The sequence below is a fragment of the Epinephelus fuscoguttatus genome, linkage group LG5, assembly GCF_011397635.1.
Source record: "Epinephelus fuscoguttatus linkage group LG5, E.fuscoguttatus.final_Chr_v1".
In the NCBI taxonomy this organism is placed as follows: Eukaryota; Metazoa; Chordata; class Actinopteri; order Perciformes; family Serranidae; genus Epinephelus; species Epinephelus fuscoguttatus.
In genome coordinates, this window is record NC_064756.1 from 16905351 (window position 1) to 16925477 (window position 20127).

Genomic DNA, 20127 nt, shown 5'->3' on the forward strand with positions numbered 1-20127 from the left:
CAAGTTAATATTCTACGTAAATAGGGACTTTCTCAGATCATGGCAAGACCATTCTACATTGGTGTGGGGTGTCTGGGTCCAGTAATGGGGGTATGGGGGTATTAGCCCTTCTCTTTGTTACTCACTATTTTCTGCCTATGAGAGAAAATCACTGTTGAACCAAAAATGAATATCCTTATATCCAATGCCAAACTAACTTCACCTCGGTACTCTAAAACGATTTGTAGGAGTTAATGGACTTTCATACCGCATAGCCTACAGCCTAGTGTTTGTCATATTTGTACGCTTTTAATCGCCTTAATGCTACAACATAAATAGATAATTTATCGTAGAGATGCATCTATTATACAGCTGCTGCTTTATTGCTTAATTTAAAATAAAGTATTTCCACGTGATTATATGAATATTGGCTTTATTGACCTGTAGCACAACAATAAACGTTACGTTTAGGAATTAAGTGGATTTAAACGGCTGCTTTTTGTATTGGAAAGCAGTGAGATTGTAAAATGTTCCTCAGTGCATGGACAGTGTGGTCACAAGTTGATCTAGCTACTTCCCAATGTGAAGACATAACTGGCTGTATGTTGTCGGATTTTTAATGGATCTGTCAATAAAGCAGTGTTGTCATAGTGGCGTACTCCGTCAATGGTGTGCTCTTAATTTATTTTCCCATGACGAAGCGGGTTCGAATCCCGTGAAAATTTTCTTTTTTACGTTTCACAGGGCTGAACGGTTCTTTAATATGGCACATGTTTATTTAGGCAGGTACCAGAGATGAAACTGTGTAGGCCTATTTAGAAAATTTATTCGAGATAGGAGTTAGATTTACAGGAAAAGCAACTTGGCCTCTTCCTGTTTTCAACATTCCGTCATAACAAGTGTGATTCAAACCGCGACTGAGTGTCGGTCCGTGACTGGATTCCTCCACCAAGAGTCCAAAGACGGATCAGGTCGGCTATGTTTTGATATTCTTCCAAAAAACTGAATAAAGAGGCCTTCACGAGGACAGCTACGTGTTCTCTTCCTGGTTGAAAACAGCTGTTGTCACTACGACAACCACAGACTCATTCGGCTGAAGGTCGCCAGTTAACAGGGTCGCGAGTAAATCCGAAACACCGGCCATATTTATTTGAACACGGAGTACACGGAGTACACAGACACAGAGCTCATTGAAATTGAAGAGCGGACGAGGAGAGAGAGGGAGCAGCAACAGACAGAGGAACATGTCCGAATCCAGCTAAAGGTAAACACAGACGTTCATTTGTCCTTTCCGTTATGTTGTCAGATAATTATACTAACAATCCGAGCCTATCTGTGTGAAAATAATGCACTTTTAGTGGACATATTTTGACGTTGTTTGAGGCTGTCTGAGTGCCCTATTATTTATATAGCGCGAGCTCACGGGCTGCAGGCAGGTCAGCCCTAGCTTCGTACTGGAGAAATGTCAAATATTGAACATCCTATCACTCATTTAGACAAAAGTATATCGGAAAATAGGGCCCAGGTTGAAAAAACATCAGTTCCCCTTGAAAGGTGAGTTCAACAAACACCGACTTTCACTCAAGAGAGCATCCTGTGGGATTCTAAAGCCAAGCCCTGTTCTTTTTTCCTAAACCTAACCACATGTCTTTTGTTCTTTAGTTCGTGGTGTTGCACCAATGTAGTGCGTTTATTTTGAAAGAGACTGCATGTAACCCTTAGATTTCTTGTGAAAACCAAAGTGTATCTTGAAAGAAGACCATGCATGTAACAGGCAGAACTTGACACGGTGTCCCAGAACGTCATCAACCAATGCACCCAGAGAACCTTGCACGTGATATGTGGATGCGGAAAGTCCATGACCAAGCACGTCAATATGTGATGAGGTTGGAGTGAGGATGTGTTGTAGAAAAAAAAAGTGAAAAGTCATTTACATCCATACTGTTGCTTTTTTTTTTTTTTTTTTTAAAGATTTTCATTCCTTAATTTTCTTAAAGGTCCACAGTGATTTTATGCACACCAACAACTACAACAGATTGTAACAATAAACCTACATTAAACCAGCTTTTTGCTTAAGGAAATACAGTTTATAATTTTAGTCTTTAGAGTTAGGAAACATTTATTAATTATACATAACCTACTATGCAGGTATTGTCTGAGTACTGCAGCTGTCTCTTGTGCTTCTTCAGTTTTTTTTTATCTCTTTAGTTTCAGGATTAAAACATTAACTGTTTTTACTGGTTCATGAAGGAATGAACAACGTAAGTCCAGGAATAAGAGAACTGGATATGACATACACAATGCTCACGGGCCATCCTTGAGCATGGAGTGCATTGTTGTCTGTCAGTGTTTTTATCCTCATACTGCCACGGGAGGGCGCCAGAGTCATGACCTTTCAAATTCTAAATATGGTGTCTTGTCATCTTTTCTTCAACCATACCTTTTATCTAAGAAACTGGTTTTACTACTACTGTAAAGCAAGATGTTTGATCACCCCCCCATAAGCTGATCTTCTGTTCAGCACCAAACAGATGTTCACTTGAAACAATCAGAGACATATACTGCTACTGAGTGTGAATGCGTGTTATGATGAGTGTGGGCGTGTTGTCATGTCTGCATGCCTCTGGTGTTTTTCACATGGTGTTGTTGGCCTTCACGTAGCTGGGCTCTGGTAAGGAGTAAGGAGGTCTGGCATCCTCTGGGGGCAGACAGAGGCAGAGAGAGAGAAAGAGAGAAAGAAAACATAGGGTTAATTCAGGGTGAGTGGGACATCAGGTTGGGTGGGACAGTATAAGTAAATTGGCTGTATTTTCTCCCCTGGTCATTGAAAATAAAAACTTTTTTTGCTGAGCCTTGCTGTGAAACCACATTATCAGAGTTGCTTACACTCATTGGTCAGTTCGCGGTGTTGTACCAACGTAGTGCGTTTATTTTGAAAGAGACTGCACTCATCTCACCCAAACTGTGTTTGGGTGAGTGGGACAGCACCAAAAGGCACTCTTAATGAATAAAAATGATCAATCCTGCCATAGAGAATCATTATATATGTTCCAGATTAATAGTTCCTAACCTTCTTGTGTGTGCAGACCCAAAATCTACTACACAATTATTGATGGAGCACCTCAATTTTACTGCTAGCCCGACTACCTAGCTAGCAAAACAGCTAGCATAAACAACAAGTGTACCCAGCCTGCATGATAACAGATTATTTCCCAGGATCTAATTTGCAGATTGTCCCCAACTCTTCAAGCCTAGTGTTGATGATAGGATATATAGAGGAACACACACACACACACACACACACACACACACACACACACACACACCAGCCAATACAAACTGCATGCATGCACACACAAACACACAGACACAGACACACACACACACACACACACATATACACACACCCCTGCCAATACAATGCAACACAGTTATCAGATAATATGTGTACTAGATGCAGACGTAAAGGCTTTTCAAAGTAACAACAGTAGGGAACATTTGTTCATCAAGTGTCAACCTATACAAAGTTTAGACTTGATTTCTTTCCAAACTAATCCTGATTAATCCACTGCAGAAAGAATGGCACCAGAGAGGCAGTGAGGGAATGAGAAGGCAAGAAGAAAAGTACAGGGAGAGAACAAAAAGTTAAACAAATGGAATGAGCAAAGAATGAAGGGAGCGACTGAGGAGTACAGGGAGATACAGGAGAAAGGGGGCACACCTAAGTTGAGGTTGATTGCAAGGGCCTGGAATGTGCCAAAATCGACACTACAGAGGCGGGTTAAAGGAACTGTGCAGGGATATAAGCATATTGCAGGCAGTAAGTCCCGCATTTCCAGGGAAGATGAGGCAGAGCTTGCAGTTGAAATCAAGGATTTAATCAGAAGAGGATTCCCAGTAAATAAAGCTGAGGTACAGCGCTATGCAGCTGAATTTGCAAAAGCGCATGGAATCAAAGGCCTTGTGCCCAACAAAGCAGGCCATTACTGGTTTGAAGGGTTCATGCGGAGGAATCCAGGATTCTCGCTGAAGTAGCCAGAAGCACTATCATCTGCCAGAGCAGCCAGCTTTAACCCTGTCTCGGTGCAGTGCTGGTTTGACACATATAATGAGATCATCACTGAGCTTGGCATCCAGAACCTACCTGGACACATTTGGAACTGCGATGAGACAGGCCTACAAGACCACTTTGTATCAAAGAAGGTTTTGGGTGAAGTAGGCCTACCATGTTACGAAATCACTGCCAATGAGAGGGGGGAGACGACCACACTGCTGGCGTCTCTAAACACAGCCGGAGAGTATGGGCCGCTTCTCATCGTCTTTAAAGGACAGCGGGTCCGGGCCAAATGGTTGTGTGGCAGGGCACCACAGAACACCCTTGTCAGGGTGTCTGACAATGGGTGGATAAACTCTGAGGTTTTTCTGGAATGGGGGAAACAGTTTGTCACCCAGCTGCCCAAGGACGACCCCCGGCCACACGTGTTGCTGCTGGACGGGCACAGCAGCCACGTATTCAATATGGAATTTCTCACACTGATGAGAAAAAACAATGTGTATGTGTTCTGTTTCCCGCCCCACACAACACACATCCTCCAGCTGGCTGACAGGTCTTTGTTTAAAAGCCTCAAACACCACTGGAATCTGGAGGGCCGCAATTTCACCAGAGAGAGTGGTGGGAAGAAGCTCCCAAAATCACTCTTCCTGCCCCTTCTCTCCATGGCCTGGAGAAGTGCTGCCACGGTGCACAATGCACAAGCAGGTTTCAGGGGCAGTGGGATTTACCCACTTGACCCTGCCCACATTAACCCAGCTCTTTTTGCGCCCAGCCTGATGACTGAGCGGGATGAAGCTCCAACAGCCCCCGAGACCCTTCACTACCTTAATCCGGGCCCTTCTTTAGACCATGGCCCAGGGTCCCTTTCAGGTATGCCTATAATTTATAGGCCTACTGTTAATATATTTTGTTTTATTTTTGTACAGCCATTGGTGATGTGGGTCTGTAAAATGTGCTTAAAAGTAAACTCTCCCTCTCCAGTCAGCCGTCCGAGTCTCTCTCAGTCCGCCGTCTCTCTCCAGTCCGCTGTGTGAGTCGCTCTCCAGTCCGCCGTCCAAGTCGCTCTCCAGTCTGCCGTCCAAGGTCCTCTCCAGGTATAGGCCTTCTTAAGTTTGTACATCAAATTGTGGTGTTGGCTTGGTATTATGTGTTCTATTCTGTAAATACAATTTACTTTATAGGACATAGCGCAAGTCTCTCTCCAATCCGCCATCCGAGTCTCTCTCCAGTCAGCCGTCTGAGTCTCTCTCCAGTCCGCTGTGTGAGTCGCTCTCCAGTCCACCGTCCAAGGTCCCTCCAGGTATAGGCCTTTTCAATTTTGTACAGCAATTTGTGGCCTGTATTTTTTTTCCAAACACAATCTGTGACACCAGTGAAATGTGGCTTACACTTTTTAATACATTTCACTTACAGGTGATCACCCAAGCACTTCATCAGCCTCTCCTCAAAACTGTCAACACCCCATACACTTCGCAGACATAATAACAAAACCCATCCGTGTACGTGCGACTAAAAACAAAAGGTCAAAGCCCCCAAGCTTCCATCTCACAAGTGAGGAGCATTTCAATTATGTGGCAAGCAAGACCAGCGGCGGAAAAGGGAAAAAACCAAGCCCACCAGCAAAAGGCCAAAAAGCAAAGAAGAAGGTACTCAAAGTGTCATGTGATGTCTGTAAGCTGGAATATGGGCACAAAGAGGGTCCGAAGAGAGCTGATGACTGGATCAGATGTGGGGGGTGCAAGCATTGGTTCCATGAGTCCTGCGGAGAGGACAATGGGATAATTGAAAGTTCAGACACCTTCACCTGCAGGAATTGCCTGTACCCAGACTGATTTGTTTTTGTTTGTTGGCATTTTTTTTTCACAGAGTAACGTGTTAAATGAAATTTTGACCTGAAAAAATGTTGTACTTCTGTTACATTGTTGTTTTCAGACATATATTTTTATAATTTACCATGTTCTATGAAATTTTGACCTGAATTCGGATACATGTATCCATGAATTTGTGTTTTAGGCATGTTCAATAAAGGTAACAGGCTAAATCAGTGATCAGATGTGTTGTCCCACTCACCCAAATCTCACACACAAAAACGAATTTTAGTCAGTTCACAAAAAAGGGTATGCCATGCATCCATGGAACATAATCAGATCTTCTTTCCTCCTCAAATGGATAGGTAACATCTTCAGCATAACAGAAATGTATCATATGTTGGGTTATTTTTTGAAATCCATAGCCAGAAATCTCACACAATGCAGAAAACCGAAAACTGTCCCACTCACCCTGAACTTACTACTAAAAAAAAACAGCATTTATCACATATGATTCAAAGGTATGGTGCAGATTTTTTATGTGGGGTTGTATGGGGTACTTATCCATAGACACTATATTTCATACAGTAGATGTCAGTCAGTGCGTCCCCAGTTTGGAGAGGCAGGCTGGAGTCCAACATGGAAGTTAAGAAATCTACTGCTTTGGAGGGGTCAGCAACACATATTTTAGCCACCTAAAAATCAGTAACAGTTTAAATGTATGTTATATGCAGAATATCTTCACTGCTATTCCTTAATTACCTTAACAGGGACATGTTTTATCACTCTCTTCAAAACCAGACTCCACTGAGAAAAACAGTGATTTAACATAGCTGAGCACAGGAGCTGCTAGTCTACCACTGCCTTGATTGGTTATTTTGTTTGTGTTGTTGTGTCAGATTTGAGATTTGAAAGGGTTAGTTCAGATTCACCAAAGTCACACAGTAGCAAGAGGGCACTTCCGGCAATGACTTCGGTGGGGTAGGACGTACCACGAGCTGCTCTCCCGTTTGATACTACTTAATACATACAAAACCGCATTTAAGAGCCTAAAACCACACTCATTAGTACTATAAAGAATAGCACTACTGTAGGCTATATATGACACCATGCCGAGGGGGAAAAGAGGCACCGGCGAGCAGCAACAACAATTTGAGGACGGAGAAGACAACGCCGTCGCTGCACGCCAACAAGATGGCGATGTTCCAGTCCAGCTAATTGAAGGAGAAAGCGCTACTCCTCCATGGGCTCGGAAGTTGATCCTGGATGTAACTTCAGTTCAAAAGTTTATAAAGGACCATTTGCCAGTAATACAAACTACAACTACAAGAATTGAGTTGGAACTAGCTTCCCTCGCTACTCGTATCAACAGCTGAGCAGCGCGTATCAGATGTGGAGGACAAATTAGCTCCGTTGTCGGCACAACAGAAAACACTCGAGACTTTGATAATGGAGCTGACCCAGAGGATCGTATACATGGACAGTTAGGCTACTCGAGGAGAAATAGTCTTCGATTTGCACTTATTCCCGAAAAATCTGAGGGATCTAACATAAAAGCCTTTATGTCCAACCTGATTAAGGAGACCAGCCTGTGCTGACCATGGTGCTGACCAGCCTGCTGTGGACCTGGAGCGCGTCCATCGTCTGGGTGCACAGCGTGAAAACGCCAAGAAACCACGCACGATTCTGGTCAAGTTTCTCCGGTATGAAGATAAAGAAAGGATCCTCAGAGTTTCGCGGCAGAGAAAAGAGCTGTCTTTCAAATCTTCAAAGTTCCTGATATTCCCAGACTACTCTGTGGACGTGTCACGGAAAAGGATGGAATTCAATGCCATAAAAGCCGCGCTGCATCGTCTGACTGTTCCCTTCAAGTTGCTGGTCCCAGCCCGACTTGTTGTCCACACAGGAGCCGAAACGCACAGCTACGACAACCCGGTCAAGGACAGGGCTGACCTCCCACGACTGCTGCCCGACATTCACTTCTGATCAGACTCTTCGACCAGTGAGTTTCATCCACGGTCTGTATTAGTAGAGGGTTTTTTTCTCTCTCCTGGTATAAGGATCCTATTTTTCTGTTTTGGTGCATAAGCAAATAGAGAGGGAGATATTCCCACGACTCCCGATAAAACTGTTGTTGTACTGGACTATGGTATTTATTTAGGCTATTTATTTTCCTATTGTTCTTAAGTTTGTGGGGGTACGCACTGTCATATGAGCTGTGGTGTGCGCGCACATACAATGGTCCATTTTGGAGTGTGAATAAGTTTTTGCCTTGTTTTTTTTTTTTTTTTTAAATATGTGGGCATGCACATGCCCGCACACAAATATAATATGCTTAGGCTGCTATGCTCTGTGGAAATGCACTTGATCTGTAAATAAGGGTTTTGCAAAACAATCTCAAGGCTGTTTGGTTTCTTTTTCTCTCCTTTTTTATATAGTGGAGATGCTCTCAGGTAGCCTGGTTACACAGTAGCATTGGCGGATAGTTTTTGGCAGTTTATGTTTTATTTTAATCACTTTTTTATGGAGCCCCTTGGCCCCATCAGACACAGCCTTTTGCTATGTCAGTTTTTGTTTTGCTTTGTTTTTGTTTTATTTTTTCTTCCTTTTTTCTTTAGTTTTATTATTTTTGTTTTTAGGACAGAGGCTTTACAGCCTATCTTATACTGAGATAATTTGGAAAGAGGGGTTGGAGAAATGGTTACCAGGTATATGGACCATTTATTAATTTTTTTGGCCCTTTGAAACAAAATGGCAACTCAGAGGAATAGCCAGATTGAATAGTGTAACAGTATGTAGCTGGAATGTGGCTGGACTGAATAGTCCTGTGAAGCTACTAGAATTTTAAGCCACCTAGCTAAACTTAAATCACAAATAGCTCTGCTGCAAGAAACCCATCTTACTCAGTCTGAGGCCCTCAAACTAAAGCAAAAATGGGTGGGACAGGTCTTTCATTCAGGTTTTAACAGCAAGAGCAGGGGAGTAACTATTCTGGTTCATAAAAAGATACCTTTTGTTCTTCATGATTCCTTAGCGGATCCTGAGGGTAGATATATTATAACTGAAGGTCTATTGTACAGTTAACCTATAGTATTCATTAATATATATGGCCCAAATACTCATTCTGTCCCCTTTTTCAATGGTCTCAACACAATTCTATCACAATATGCTGGCAAACCTATAATAATGGCAGGCGATTACAGTGCTGTTCCCAATCCAACTCTAGATAGGAGTAGTAAACCCTTGCCTTCTGATCAAACAGTTTCAGCCTCTCTTACTAATTTATATAAGAATGCAGGCCTATTTGTTGTATGGAGGTTGCTAAATCCTGATTCTAGAGACTATACTTTTTACTCAAACCCTCATAAATCATATTCGAGGATAGATGCTTTTTGGGTTACACAAGATGTTCTTTCAAATGTCTGGAATTCTGATATTAAAAATATGATTTAAAGCCCTTTGACACTGACTTTTTCCCCCTTCACATATTACAGTAGGCCCTCTATGTGGAAACTTAATAACTCCTTGCTCCTAAACCAAAGTTTGGTGGAATTATTGGAATTAATTAAACAGAAACACAATTCTTTTTTGACACTAATAGTGAATCTGTAGAGTCCTTTGCTACAGTTGGGGAGGCATACATAGATATGTGTAGGGGATGGCTTATAAGTTTTGCATCTAACCAAAAGAAATTAAATGCAAAAAAATTAACTGATTCCACTAAAAAATTATCAGATTTGGAAGTAGCACATAAGGCAAACCCGAAGGATGAAAAGCTGTATACAGAGCTACAAAAGGCCAGATTTGAAGTAAAAAAATTAATGAACAAGAAAACCGAATTTGATCTGTACCATTTGAAATCAAAATATTTTGAAAATGGGGACAAGGCAGGGAAATTATTGGCTTATCGGCTTCAGAAGGCCAGGTCCTCACGTCTTATTCCTGCTATTAAATCAGACAAGGGTGAAATATTAAAAATTCCTCTAGATATTAATAAAAGATGTAGGGAATACTACGAAACTCTTTACTCCTCAGAGGTCAATCCCTCCCCAGAAGACCTGGACAGGTTCTTCAGCAAAATAGAGATGTCCGCTTTATTAAACGATGACAGAAGGGCCTTGAAAGACCAATGGGCCTCATTCACTAATATCTGCACAGAAATATTCTTACTCTCCGCAAAAAATAAGTACTTGCGCAAAATCACCGTCGGATTCATGACACGTGCGTACCGGCCAATTTTGTTCTCACCACTGTGCGTATGTTAGTAAATCAGAACCATTCTAAATTGACAGGCGCGTGTCAGCGATCTGCCATCAGCATACTACCACGCCCCCATTTCTTCATATAAGGAAACCGCTTGCCTAGAGGTGATTCATGAATGAAGGAAGCGGTTACGCAAGGAGAGAAGTAGTAAATTTCACAGTTTGTTAGAAGCGATGGCGCCAGGTCTTACAGGAATGCCATGGGTCATTGTAAGATTGTGGAGGACACAGCATGCCAGGATGATCTTGCACACCTTCTCAGGGGTATAAAGTAGTTTGCCACTGGCCGTATCTGATCCAAACACATCCAACGGCCCTTAAGCACGCCAAAAGTGTGCTCTACGGCGCGTGTGTGAGCATGTATGTTATTATAGCGCACCTCTTGAGGGGTTTCAGGGTTTGCGTATGGTGTCATCAGCCATGTTTTAAGGCCATATCCCCGGTCACCCAAACAATATAACATTTTAACATTAACGGAATAGAGACTTATTGAAAATACTAACTTAAAACAATTGAAATAAATAAAAGGCTAGAACAAAAGATGCTCACCAACAAGCCATCCACTTCTCACAGCCCCTGCCTCCAAATGCATTCCCACTGTACTGTTTTGCAAAATAAATGAGTCGTGGGTGCCTCCTGGCCAGCGGGCCACAGCCTTAAGGATATAGCGGTCAGCATTACAGATCATCTGCACGCTGATGGAGTGATAGTTTTTCTGTTCATGTTATTGTTAATATTTTAATTGTCACAATGATGAGGGTGAACGTGTGTCAATTTCATGGTAATTTAATCCATTTGGCCAATATATTAGTAAACTAATTATTTTAAAAAATGTTAAATGTTGTTTTTTATGAATGTGGTTTTATAGACTCTGCATGTACTTAAAAGGTATGTTTGCATCTTCTAAGTCAGTCAGCCTTCCTCATTTGTGCGTACACATGGTCTGAGGCAGTTCTAAATTTGTTCGCAGAGTAAGAACAAATTCGGGTAAGAAAATATTGATGAATCCCGTATTTGTGCGTCAAATGATCGTACGCACAGTTTAAGCACAGATTTGTGCGTAGGCACTGTTTGTGAATGAGGTCCATTATCTTTAACTGAAATAATAAATGCTATTAACAATATGGCCAGTGGCCACGCTCCAGGTGAAGATGGCTATAGTATTAATTTCTTTAAAATGTTCTCTCCACTACTAGCCGACAAATTGCAAAAGGTGTTTAATGAAGCTAAAGGAAAAGGTTACTTACCAGGCTCCTCCCAAGTTTCCCTTAGAAAAATAGGGCGATATCCTGCACACTGTAGAAGATCCTTATTAGGCTTAGGCAAGAAGCCTAATAAGGATCCTCTACAGTGTGCAGGATATCGCCTTATTTTGCTCCTTAACTCTGAGAAAAAGATCTATGCAAAAATTTTGGCAAGAAGATTAGAGGGAAATACCTAAACTTATTCATATTGACCAAATTGGATCTGAAAAGACTCTTATTCCATCTATAGAAGGTCTACTTATCGTGCTGAAATGAATTACCTGTACTGGTTGTACCTGTTTTTCCGGTGTATCCCACCTACCACTGTTTTAGTGAGATAATACTGTCTCTGTAAGTCCTCCACCTTTTTTTTTCTTTCGTTCCTTTTCTCTTTTCTTTTCTTTTCTTTTTCTTTTTTCTTTTTATAAAAATGGAAAAACTGTATTGGTATCCATATTATCAACTTGGAAATAACTATATAAATATTTTTATATTATATGCTAAATTTTTGGCTGCCAATAAAAGTCTAAATGAGACAAAAGTCACACAGTAGCACAAACTAAGTGACAGGTCGAGGCAGCGGTAGACCAGCTGCTCCCGTGTTCAGCAAGCTAAACTTACTGTTTTTGTCAATGGAGTCTGGTGGCTTTGACAAGAGTATAGACAGTCCGTTCTGTCAGGGAAGCCATTAACAGCTTCCCTGACAGAACAGAAAGCTAAGGCGATGAAAATATTCTCAGTATAGGGTACACTCAAACTGATATTGATTTTTGTTTGGCAGGACTTCATTTTAGGCGGCTAAAGTATACTTTACTGCTGACCCCATCCACAGCATTGCACTGCTTGGATTCCATGTCAGACTCCTGCCCGCCTCTCCAAACTGATGGTGTGCAGACTGACATCTACTGTAAGTAATACACTGACTATGGATAAGTACCCCATATAAGCCCACTTCAAAATATCCAAATTATCCTATGATGAGAGGCATTTGTTCAAAGATAGAAGGAGACCAATGTTGTCTGCTACAAAATGACAAAAACAAAAATGCCATTTCACCTCACACTACCAGTTAGGTGTTAGATAAGCTTAAAGGAAATGGCCACTTTAGAATGAAAATACAGACAGTACTTACTGACCCTCATGCCAACAAGAAGTCCAGTGTAGTTTTTAAATCCACAAAACTCATTCAGGGTATCGGAGGGTAACAGCTAGCCGGAATAACAGCTACACTTGAAGTGCACGGAACCCACATTTTGAAAATGTAATAAAACTCTGCTAATGCATTTCAAAAATGTCAGAACGGCTTGTCCATCGTAATCCAAGTGCCCTGAAGCCGCGGCATGCAAAATTGACTTGAAAAGATGTGATTTACTCAATTTTCATAGCATCATTTCTCACCATGGTCAGTTAGCCTGCCCTGCAGGCGTACTGTGTTTACATGGCAACTCGCGCGAGTTACATCTTTTCAAGTAAATTTTGCATGCCGCGGCTTCAGGGCACTTGGATTACGATGGACGAGCTGTTCTGACGTTTTTGAAATGCATTAGCGGAGTTTTATTACATTTTCAAAATGTGGGTTCCGTGCATTTCAAGTGTATGGAAAAATCTGGCTAGCTGTTATCCTCCGAAGGAGTTTTGTGGATTAAAAAACTACACTGGACTTCTTTTTGGCACGAGGGTCAGTAAGGGGAACTGCACATTGGTCCGACAGCCCATTGGTTCGACATCCTTTTGTTCTGATCATATTAAACTCATTGTTCCGAAGTCTATTCCGAAATCATCATGATGCCCTGTGGTTAAGGTCTGGTTCGGTTTAGGCACAAAAACCACTTGGTTAGGGTCAGGAAAAGATCATAGTGTGGGTTAAAATGAAAAAGAAAGTGACAAACACATAAGCCGTGAGCCTGCTCTGCCTCAAGCCTTCCCAGCTGACCCAGAGCCGGTCACGGCGGCCGTATGGTGCGCCGCGAGCCGTTCAGCACCCCGGACAGTCGGACTAATGGGATGTCGGACCAATGACATGGACCCATCAGTAAGTACTGTCTGTATTTTCATTCTAAAGTGGCCATTTCCTTTAAGTATAGCTCAGCTATATGAAATATAAGCTCAAGGCTTCTTAATTCCTGTGAGGAGCTGTGGAGGATAGTGAAGCACATTTCCAATCTGAGTCAGATGCTGGGCACAGTGCCACAGCTGTGGAAAACATCCTGCGTGGTATCAGTCACCCCAAAGACCTCAATAGCAACAGGCCAGTGGCTCTGACTCACACCTGATGAAGACCGTTCCATGTTCACCAAGTGCAGATACTGCTCCAGCCATGAATCCCTGGAGACTCCAACACTATTGTAAATTCTTACTCTTTGATCTAAGTTTGAGTATTCCCCGTTTGACCAGGTTATTTATCCTCCCGAGGTGACTGCCTGTAGTGCAGTCCTGCTGGGGCAGAAAGGAGGTGAAGTCTAATGTTTTCTTCCTGCAGCAGCTCCAGTACTTCATGCTGCAGACAAAAACACACACATATAATGAAGCATATTTAACTCAAGCTCTAAAAGAAGCAATGTAGACTGACAAAAACGACACACCAAACACTTTTCCACAGCTAATTAGACAGTGTGCATTGTTTGCATCCTCACCCCTGATGGAAAACGGGAACTCCCTGATGGTGTCTGCAGGCTCTGGTTCCAAATTACTTTGTTTATTCCTGTATAATTTTATTAATACACTTTATTACTGAACCATATTTCATGTTCATGGTATTAACCAGTCAAATGGTGTCAATTAATCAGTATTTCAATCAGTAGAGACTGACCCCCAGATGGTATGATTTAAGGAGGGTGATTAATCCATAGTCAAATAGGGAATAGGGTCTAGACAGTGGTGGTGGTGGAGGTGGTGAAGATGAGATGAGAGGAAGATGGAGATGTGCCAATGATCTGGATAAGTAGAGGAATGACCCTTTGTTGAGCTCGTCCTGGACTCTGGATATGATGGCTGGAGGAGGGCGTGACAGTTCTGCATAAAATGACAGCTGACAGCAGCAGAGCAGACAGCAGGTTTAAGGTATTGCAGTGGCATCCTGATTGGCTGACAAGGATCGTGGCAAAGTTTGACTGGATAACTAGAAGAGCGAACACCCATGGTCAGCTGATTAGAGGAAGCAGTGGGAGTGGGAGGGAAAGAATTGTGAGTGGATGAGCACAAAGAAAGTCTTCCTGATTGAACTTACGCTGAGCTTCGTTAGTATGAGTGGTATATGGATTTGTCCTTTATATAACACATTAAAAACATTTTGTGCTTTTGCATCTGATTTATAGCTTATCTTTATTTTAGATACATTTGGAAACCTGTTTTGGATCTTAACTCGATATTATTTTTATCCCCAGTTGTTGCGGAACAGGTCTCTCTTTAAAAAGACTTTAATGTCAACAAGACTGTGACCTCAGCAGCTTTCCTGTACAACTAGCACCTTCAACAAAAGAGGCATTGTCTCATGTACGCTGCTCACATAAGCCAATACATTTACATTATCTTCTTGATTATTAAAAAGCATCACCCAGAGAGCAGATATTTGCATCCTGTAGGACTGAAAAAAACCCTCCACATTGTTTCGGATTCTGAACTTGGATTTGCATGAAGTTCATGGAAAAAGGGAACTGCTGTTTTTAGCTTTTGGATGGACACAGAGGCCTCTATCATTTATTTTAATATGGGTAGATCCTGTTGCAAACACTGAATACAGTGGAAGAAACATGTTTCCAAAGAACGTCAGACAGAAACAACACACAGACAAACCAAAAGGTTAACACATAAGTGTCTGTAATGTTGATTTGTGTGCATCCAAAGCCTCAAAAAATATTGTAGGTTTTAACATCAAAGTCAAATGTACATCTTGTGTGGGTGTTGTCAAACAACCTTGTCTCATGCTGTACTGCTCAGTCTGTCAGTAACGTCTCCATAGTCGGCTCAGCACACTTGGAGACACATCAAACTGATGAGCTACCACCTGAACCCCTTCACCATCTTCCAGCAGTTAAACTGCTGTCACAGTCTCAGTCTGGTCAAAATGCTGTCTGACACCACCAGCCACCATCAGGAGACACCCAGCATTCACAATCCATTCAAAAACCATCATCGTGCCAATAGACTGGATAATTAGCTGATAAAAGGAACACAAACTCCATTCCTTATGTAGGGTATGTTCACACAGCCACTCCTATAGGCATCGTCTTCACACTTTAAACCATTCAGACATAAAGCTGTTTTATACTGATTTAGGATGTGCTGTCAGTTTGCTTTGGTATATCTTTTGTGGGTTCATATTTACCCTCTAATATTACACCAATATGCCATTACATGTGCTTTTACCTTAAAAATGAAAAGATAAACAGCCAAACTAAAGTTTGGAAATCTCCTCACACTTGTACCCTGTGTTCCAGTGTATACACATTACACACTGACAGTGTCTTTAGACTTAACATAACCTCCCCACAAAATTAAAAGTCATTCTCAATCCCCTATAAACAAATGAGCACTCTGGTGTGGGTGTTTCTTTGGCCAAAAGGCGGAGGAGGTAAACAGCTCTATAAAGTGATGCACAGTGAAGACTCCGGTTCACATTTCCCTACCCACCCTCCTAACACATTTTACAGAGCCACAAGTCTTCATTTATTGGGTAAGTTTTTGATGAATTCATACAGCATTAACATCAGATGGATACTGTCATTTGGTGTTTAATCATGTAGAACGACTTAATACAAGTAGATATATTTAGACTTAGATATTTTTATTTTGATGTAGAAAAGTTGTGTATGGAAATTATAGATTAATTAGTGTGTTATTACACATTATACAACGGTTAGTTCCGACCGAGTAATTTGATTGGACGAGAGGCATTCCATGAGTGCAGATATAGAGTACAGCATCACTGGGACATGTAACAGTGAAATCACTCAGCTCACAGGTGTTATAATTAAGCAATATCACACGAGAGGGAGTGATATTGTACTGTGATATCGGCGGCCTCGTGCCTACGACCGAATCACAGCCGTGACGATATCACAGTACAACATCACGAGCTTGAGTGTGATATTGCTTTTATACAACAGTTCAACAGTTAAATAAGAGATGCTGATTAAGAAATGTTGAAAAATGAGGACAAAATAGATAATTTAAGCATTTTATTTGTCTTCTGCCAACAAAAATTGTTCCCTCAGGACTCCGCTGTCACCGTTGCTATGTAACGCAGACATGGTGCGCCAGGCACTTACTCTTTATACACATTTATCTGCACGTTTCCATTAATTGTGCAGCCGGTGAAATAAGTCTGTGGTGACTGCATGGTGGACTGTCGCTTCACAGGCACAGCCGACTCTGCCTTCTGATCTGACAGTATGTTGCTTTTCTCCAAGTCATTGAGCTCCGCTGATGAAACACTGACAAACCTGGATGTGTGCTCAGATGGATTCAGCTTCTCCTCTCCCTCATCTTCCTCTGATGACCATTCAATTCAAAACTTATTTTAGGAAATAAATCCATATTTTTGGCTGTTTGACAGTGGATGAATTAATTAGCCTACAACACAACTGCTGACCTAACTGACACTAACCGTCAGTTTTGATTTGATTGTTGATTGCAATAAGCTGTGATACATACACAGTGAAATAACCGTGATGTTGTACTCCAATATCATCACAGTTTTACTGTCTGTCGACCAATCAGATTGCAGGGCCGGAACTAACTGTTGTATAAATATAAATACAACCGTTAATTAACCAACTGTCACACTCGCTACATTGACGCAAACTGACACTATAACGTTATACTATATACATAATCAATGATCATCTGATGAGGTACTGATGAGGATGAGGGAGAGTGGAAGCTGAATCCGGCCGTGCCAACATCCAGGTTTGTCAACGTTTCATCAGCTGAACTGGACGAAGTTACACAGTTGCAGATCAATGTAAATACAAAGTAGCTTGTGAGTTCCTGGCGTGTGTGCTGCGTTGCCTGGCAACAGAATGGGGGAACTGTTTTTTTTTTTTCTTCAGCGGAGCTACATAACATAAATAAATAATTTATTTCATCACGTGTTGTTAACATTTCCTTACTCAGCATTGCTGTATAAACTGTTGTTGAACTGGGAGTGATGTTGGACTGTATATCGTCACGGCTGTAACTGTCTTTGGCACTCGGCCGCTATGACCGAATGACAGCCGTGACGACATAGGCTACAGTACATCGCTCCCTGTCGTGTGATATTGCTTAATTAGGTGCAAGTTTGTCACATTAGAAATCAAGAAAAATCAAGACTCTTGAATATTTTTACTTCAACATATTGCATATTACGTTCCCAACTAATGTTGCTGCAAGTTGAAATATGCAAATTATATTCCCATGAATAGATGAGCTAAATCTGGATCCATGGTGTGCTGTGCACTTCTCTCCTTAATCTGTAAACTTTTTTCTTTGGTTTCAGAAGCCATGGCACAGTTCATCCATCTCTTGCTGCTGCTGGGTATGTGTCATGTTGCAGCAACAGCTCACAATGAAAGACAGGTGTGGCTGCTGGAGGGAAGCAGTGCCACTTTCCCATTTCCTAAAGATAATGGTCGAACCATTAAATACTGTGGCAGAGGAGGCAGCAAGTGTGAATGTATGTCGGGCATTTGTAAATCCAATAATGCCAGCCTCCCCGGAGTCACAGTGACTGACAGCAACCTGACCATTACCAACTTTACACGAAAGAATGATGAGATCAACCTCTGCTATGATTCCCCTGCAAACCATCAGTGTGTGCATCTGAATGTGTCAGTAGGTAAGCACTTTAATCATTTGACAAGCTGTGTTATCTCTTCAAACATATTAAAACATTATTTAGAGTTCCTCTGTTTTTAAATTCACATGCTTTTCAAATGTCCAAATACCCAGTTTCCTTAAATGAAGCTAATGTCAGAGGAGCAGGATGACTTATATTGTCACAGCTGAGGGAATCATTTCATGTTGAAATGAACTTGGTCTCCCACATGACAGACTGTCAGAGTGTCACTTACTACTTGAAATTAATTCCTGGCATGAAGCCCAACAAGATGTGTGCACTTCAAACACTTTATTAGCATGTTTGCAGGAGAAATGGATTTAACAAATTCACATAGAGGAAATGAATAATGAGGAAGTTAAAGAAATCTGTCTGCACTCTGACTCTAACTATTTTTCTGGATTCTTCTATGTTTTTATTTATCAGGTTGTTCAGAGTCGCATCATATTACGTTTGCAAAAGGTGACACCAAACACAAGGTGACGACTGTTGCTGACTGCAGGAGACTCTGTACTGAAGATCCCACCTGCCAATACTTCACATTTTATACACAGTAAATATCTGTTGTGTGGACTCGTGGCCATAGAAAACATAATGAGCCAGCATATTTCTGTCATTTGATAAATATTTACTTTAAAAACACTATGTAGCAGCACATAACTGATGGGACATCTGATTCAACTCAGATTTGTGATCAGCTTTACATTTTTCCCCACAGCAATAAATACTGTTTCCTGATGACATCAAGAGATGACATGTTGATACAACTTCATTCATATGCTGTCTCAGGGAACGACTGTGGTGAGTTAAACTATAAACTGGAATGCTGTTCAGTCTTTATTAGTCCCATATTTTTATCCTTAAAAACCACAAAAAGAAAAACAAAATATCATTTAAAATATGACAGAACGATGGACAAAATATATTGAAATCTGACCCTTAAAAGGCACCACGTCCTTCTCTATGACTTGGAAACTAATTAACACCATATATCTTAAATCTAAAAAAGTATCGCTCAACCAAAAATGGTCTAAATGATCCAGATTTCTGCCTGAGGTAAAAACAACACTTATCAAGCACATATATTACTTACAGAAACTTGTGAGTGCTGGTTCATCATATTGATCCAAATTATATATGTGGCTTTTATATGACGGTCTCTGATGCTTAATAATTTTCTATGAAATGTGTAAAATCGCTTGTATACCTAAATGTCGTGCAGCTTTGGACAGATCAAACACTCCTGACTATCACTGAGAGTCTACATGCTTTTGTAGTGTGTGTGGCAGAGTGAAAGAAACGGAGACACAGAGGACGTGTGGGTGTGCAGTGCATTTTGTTAACAATATCCTGTCTTAATTTTGAAGCCAGCTTCAAGCACAGTACAATGATATCAATCTGTTGGTTTGATTTCACTGAAATACACTCTAAAGATCAACATTATCCTCTCATAACATCATTGCAGTCATTACATTTTGTGTATTTAGCCTAAATTTAATCAATACTTTCATCAGAAATCATTTCATGTCGACACAGCTCCAGAGACCCACCATCATTAACCCTAGGTGAGATCTTACCTGAATGTTTCATCACATTCCTGTTAATAGTTCAACCAAAAAGTCAGAATAACAATGACATGAAATCACATAAAGCAGTTCTTACTATATCATAGTATACCATATACACACTTACAGTGTTAGTGTGCATCAGTAGTATGTGCAGACCTCAGGGTTTTAAGTCATCCATCATAATAACATCAGTTAGCCATCTTTATTCTCATTTAACAAAATTAGGTTACTGGTAACTTAAATTATTGGAACAACATGTAGAGAAAATACACATCTGGTAAATACTTTATGCATCCTTGTTTTTAGAATACCTACAGAGTTAGGTCCCATCAGTCTCAAACCAGTCCAGTTGAATATTGGGTAACAATTCAGTGATGTCACATTTAGTTATGTTG

General features: G+C 41.1%; 1 protein-coding gene across 3 annotated transcripts in view; it reads left to right on the plus strand.

Moving 5' to 3' along the window:
- Nucleotides 1-20127, plus strand: part of LOC125889375 (arp2/3 complex-activating protein rickA-like) — a 108114-nt gene that overhangs the window by 69599 nt on the left and 18388 nt on the right. For 2 of the 3 annotated variants that reach the window (XM_049577281.1, XM_049577288.1), the window contains one exon: nucleotides 18591-18717. The exons of the other annotated variant lie outside the window; for it this stretch is intronic. In XM_049577281.1, coding sequence (XP_049433238.1) covers nucleotides 18591-18717 — 127 coding nt within the window. The remainder of the gene's footprint in view (nucleotides 1-18590; nucleotides 18718-20127) is intronic. 3 annotated transcript variants of the gene reach the window in all.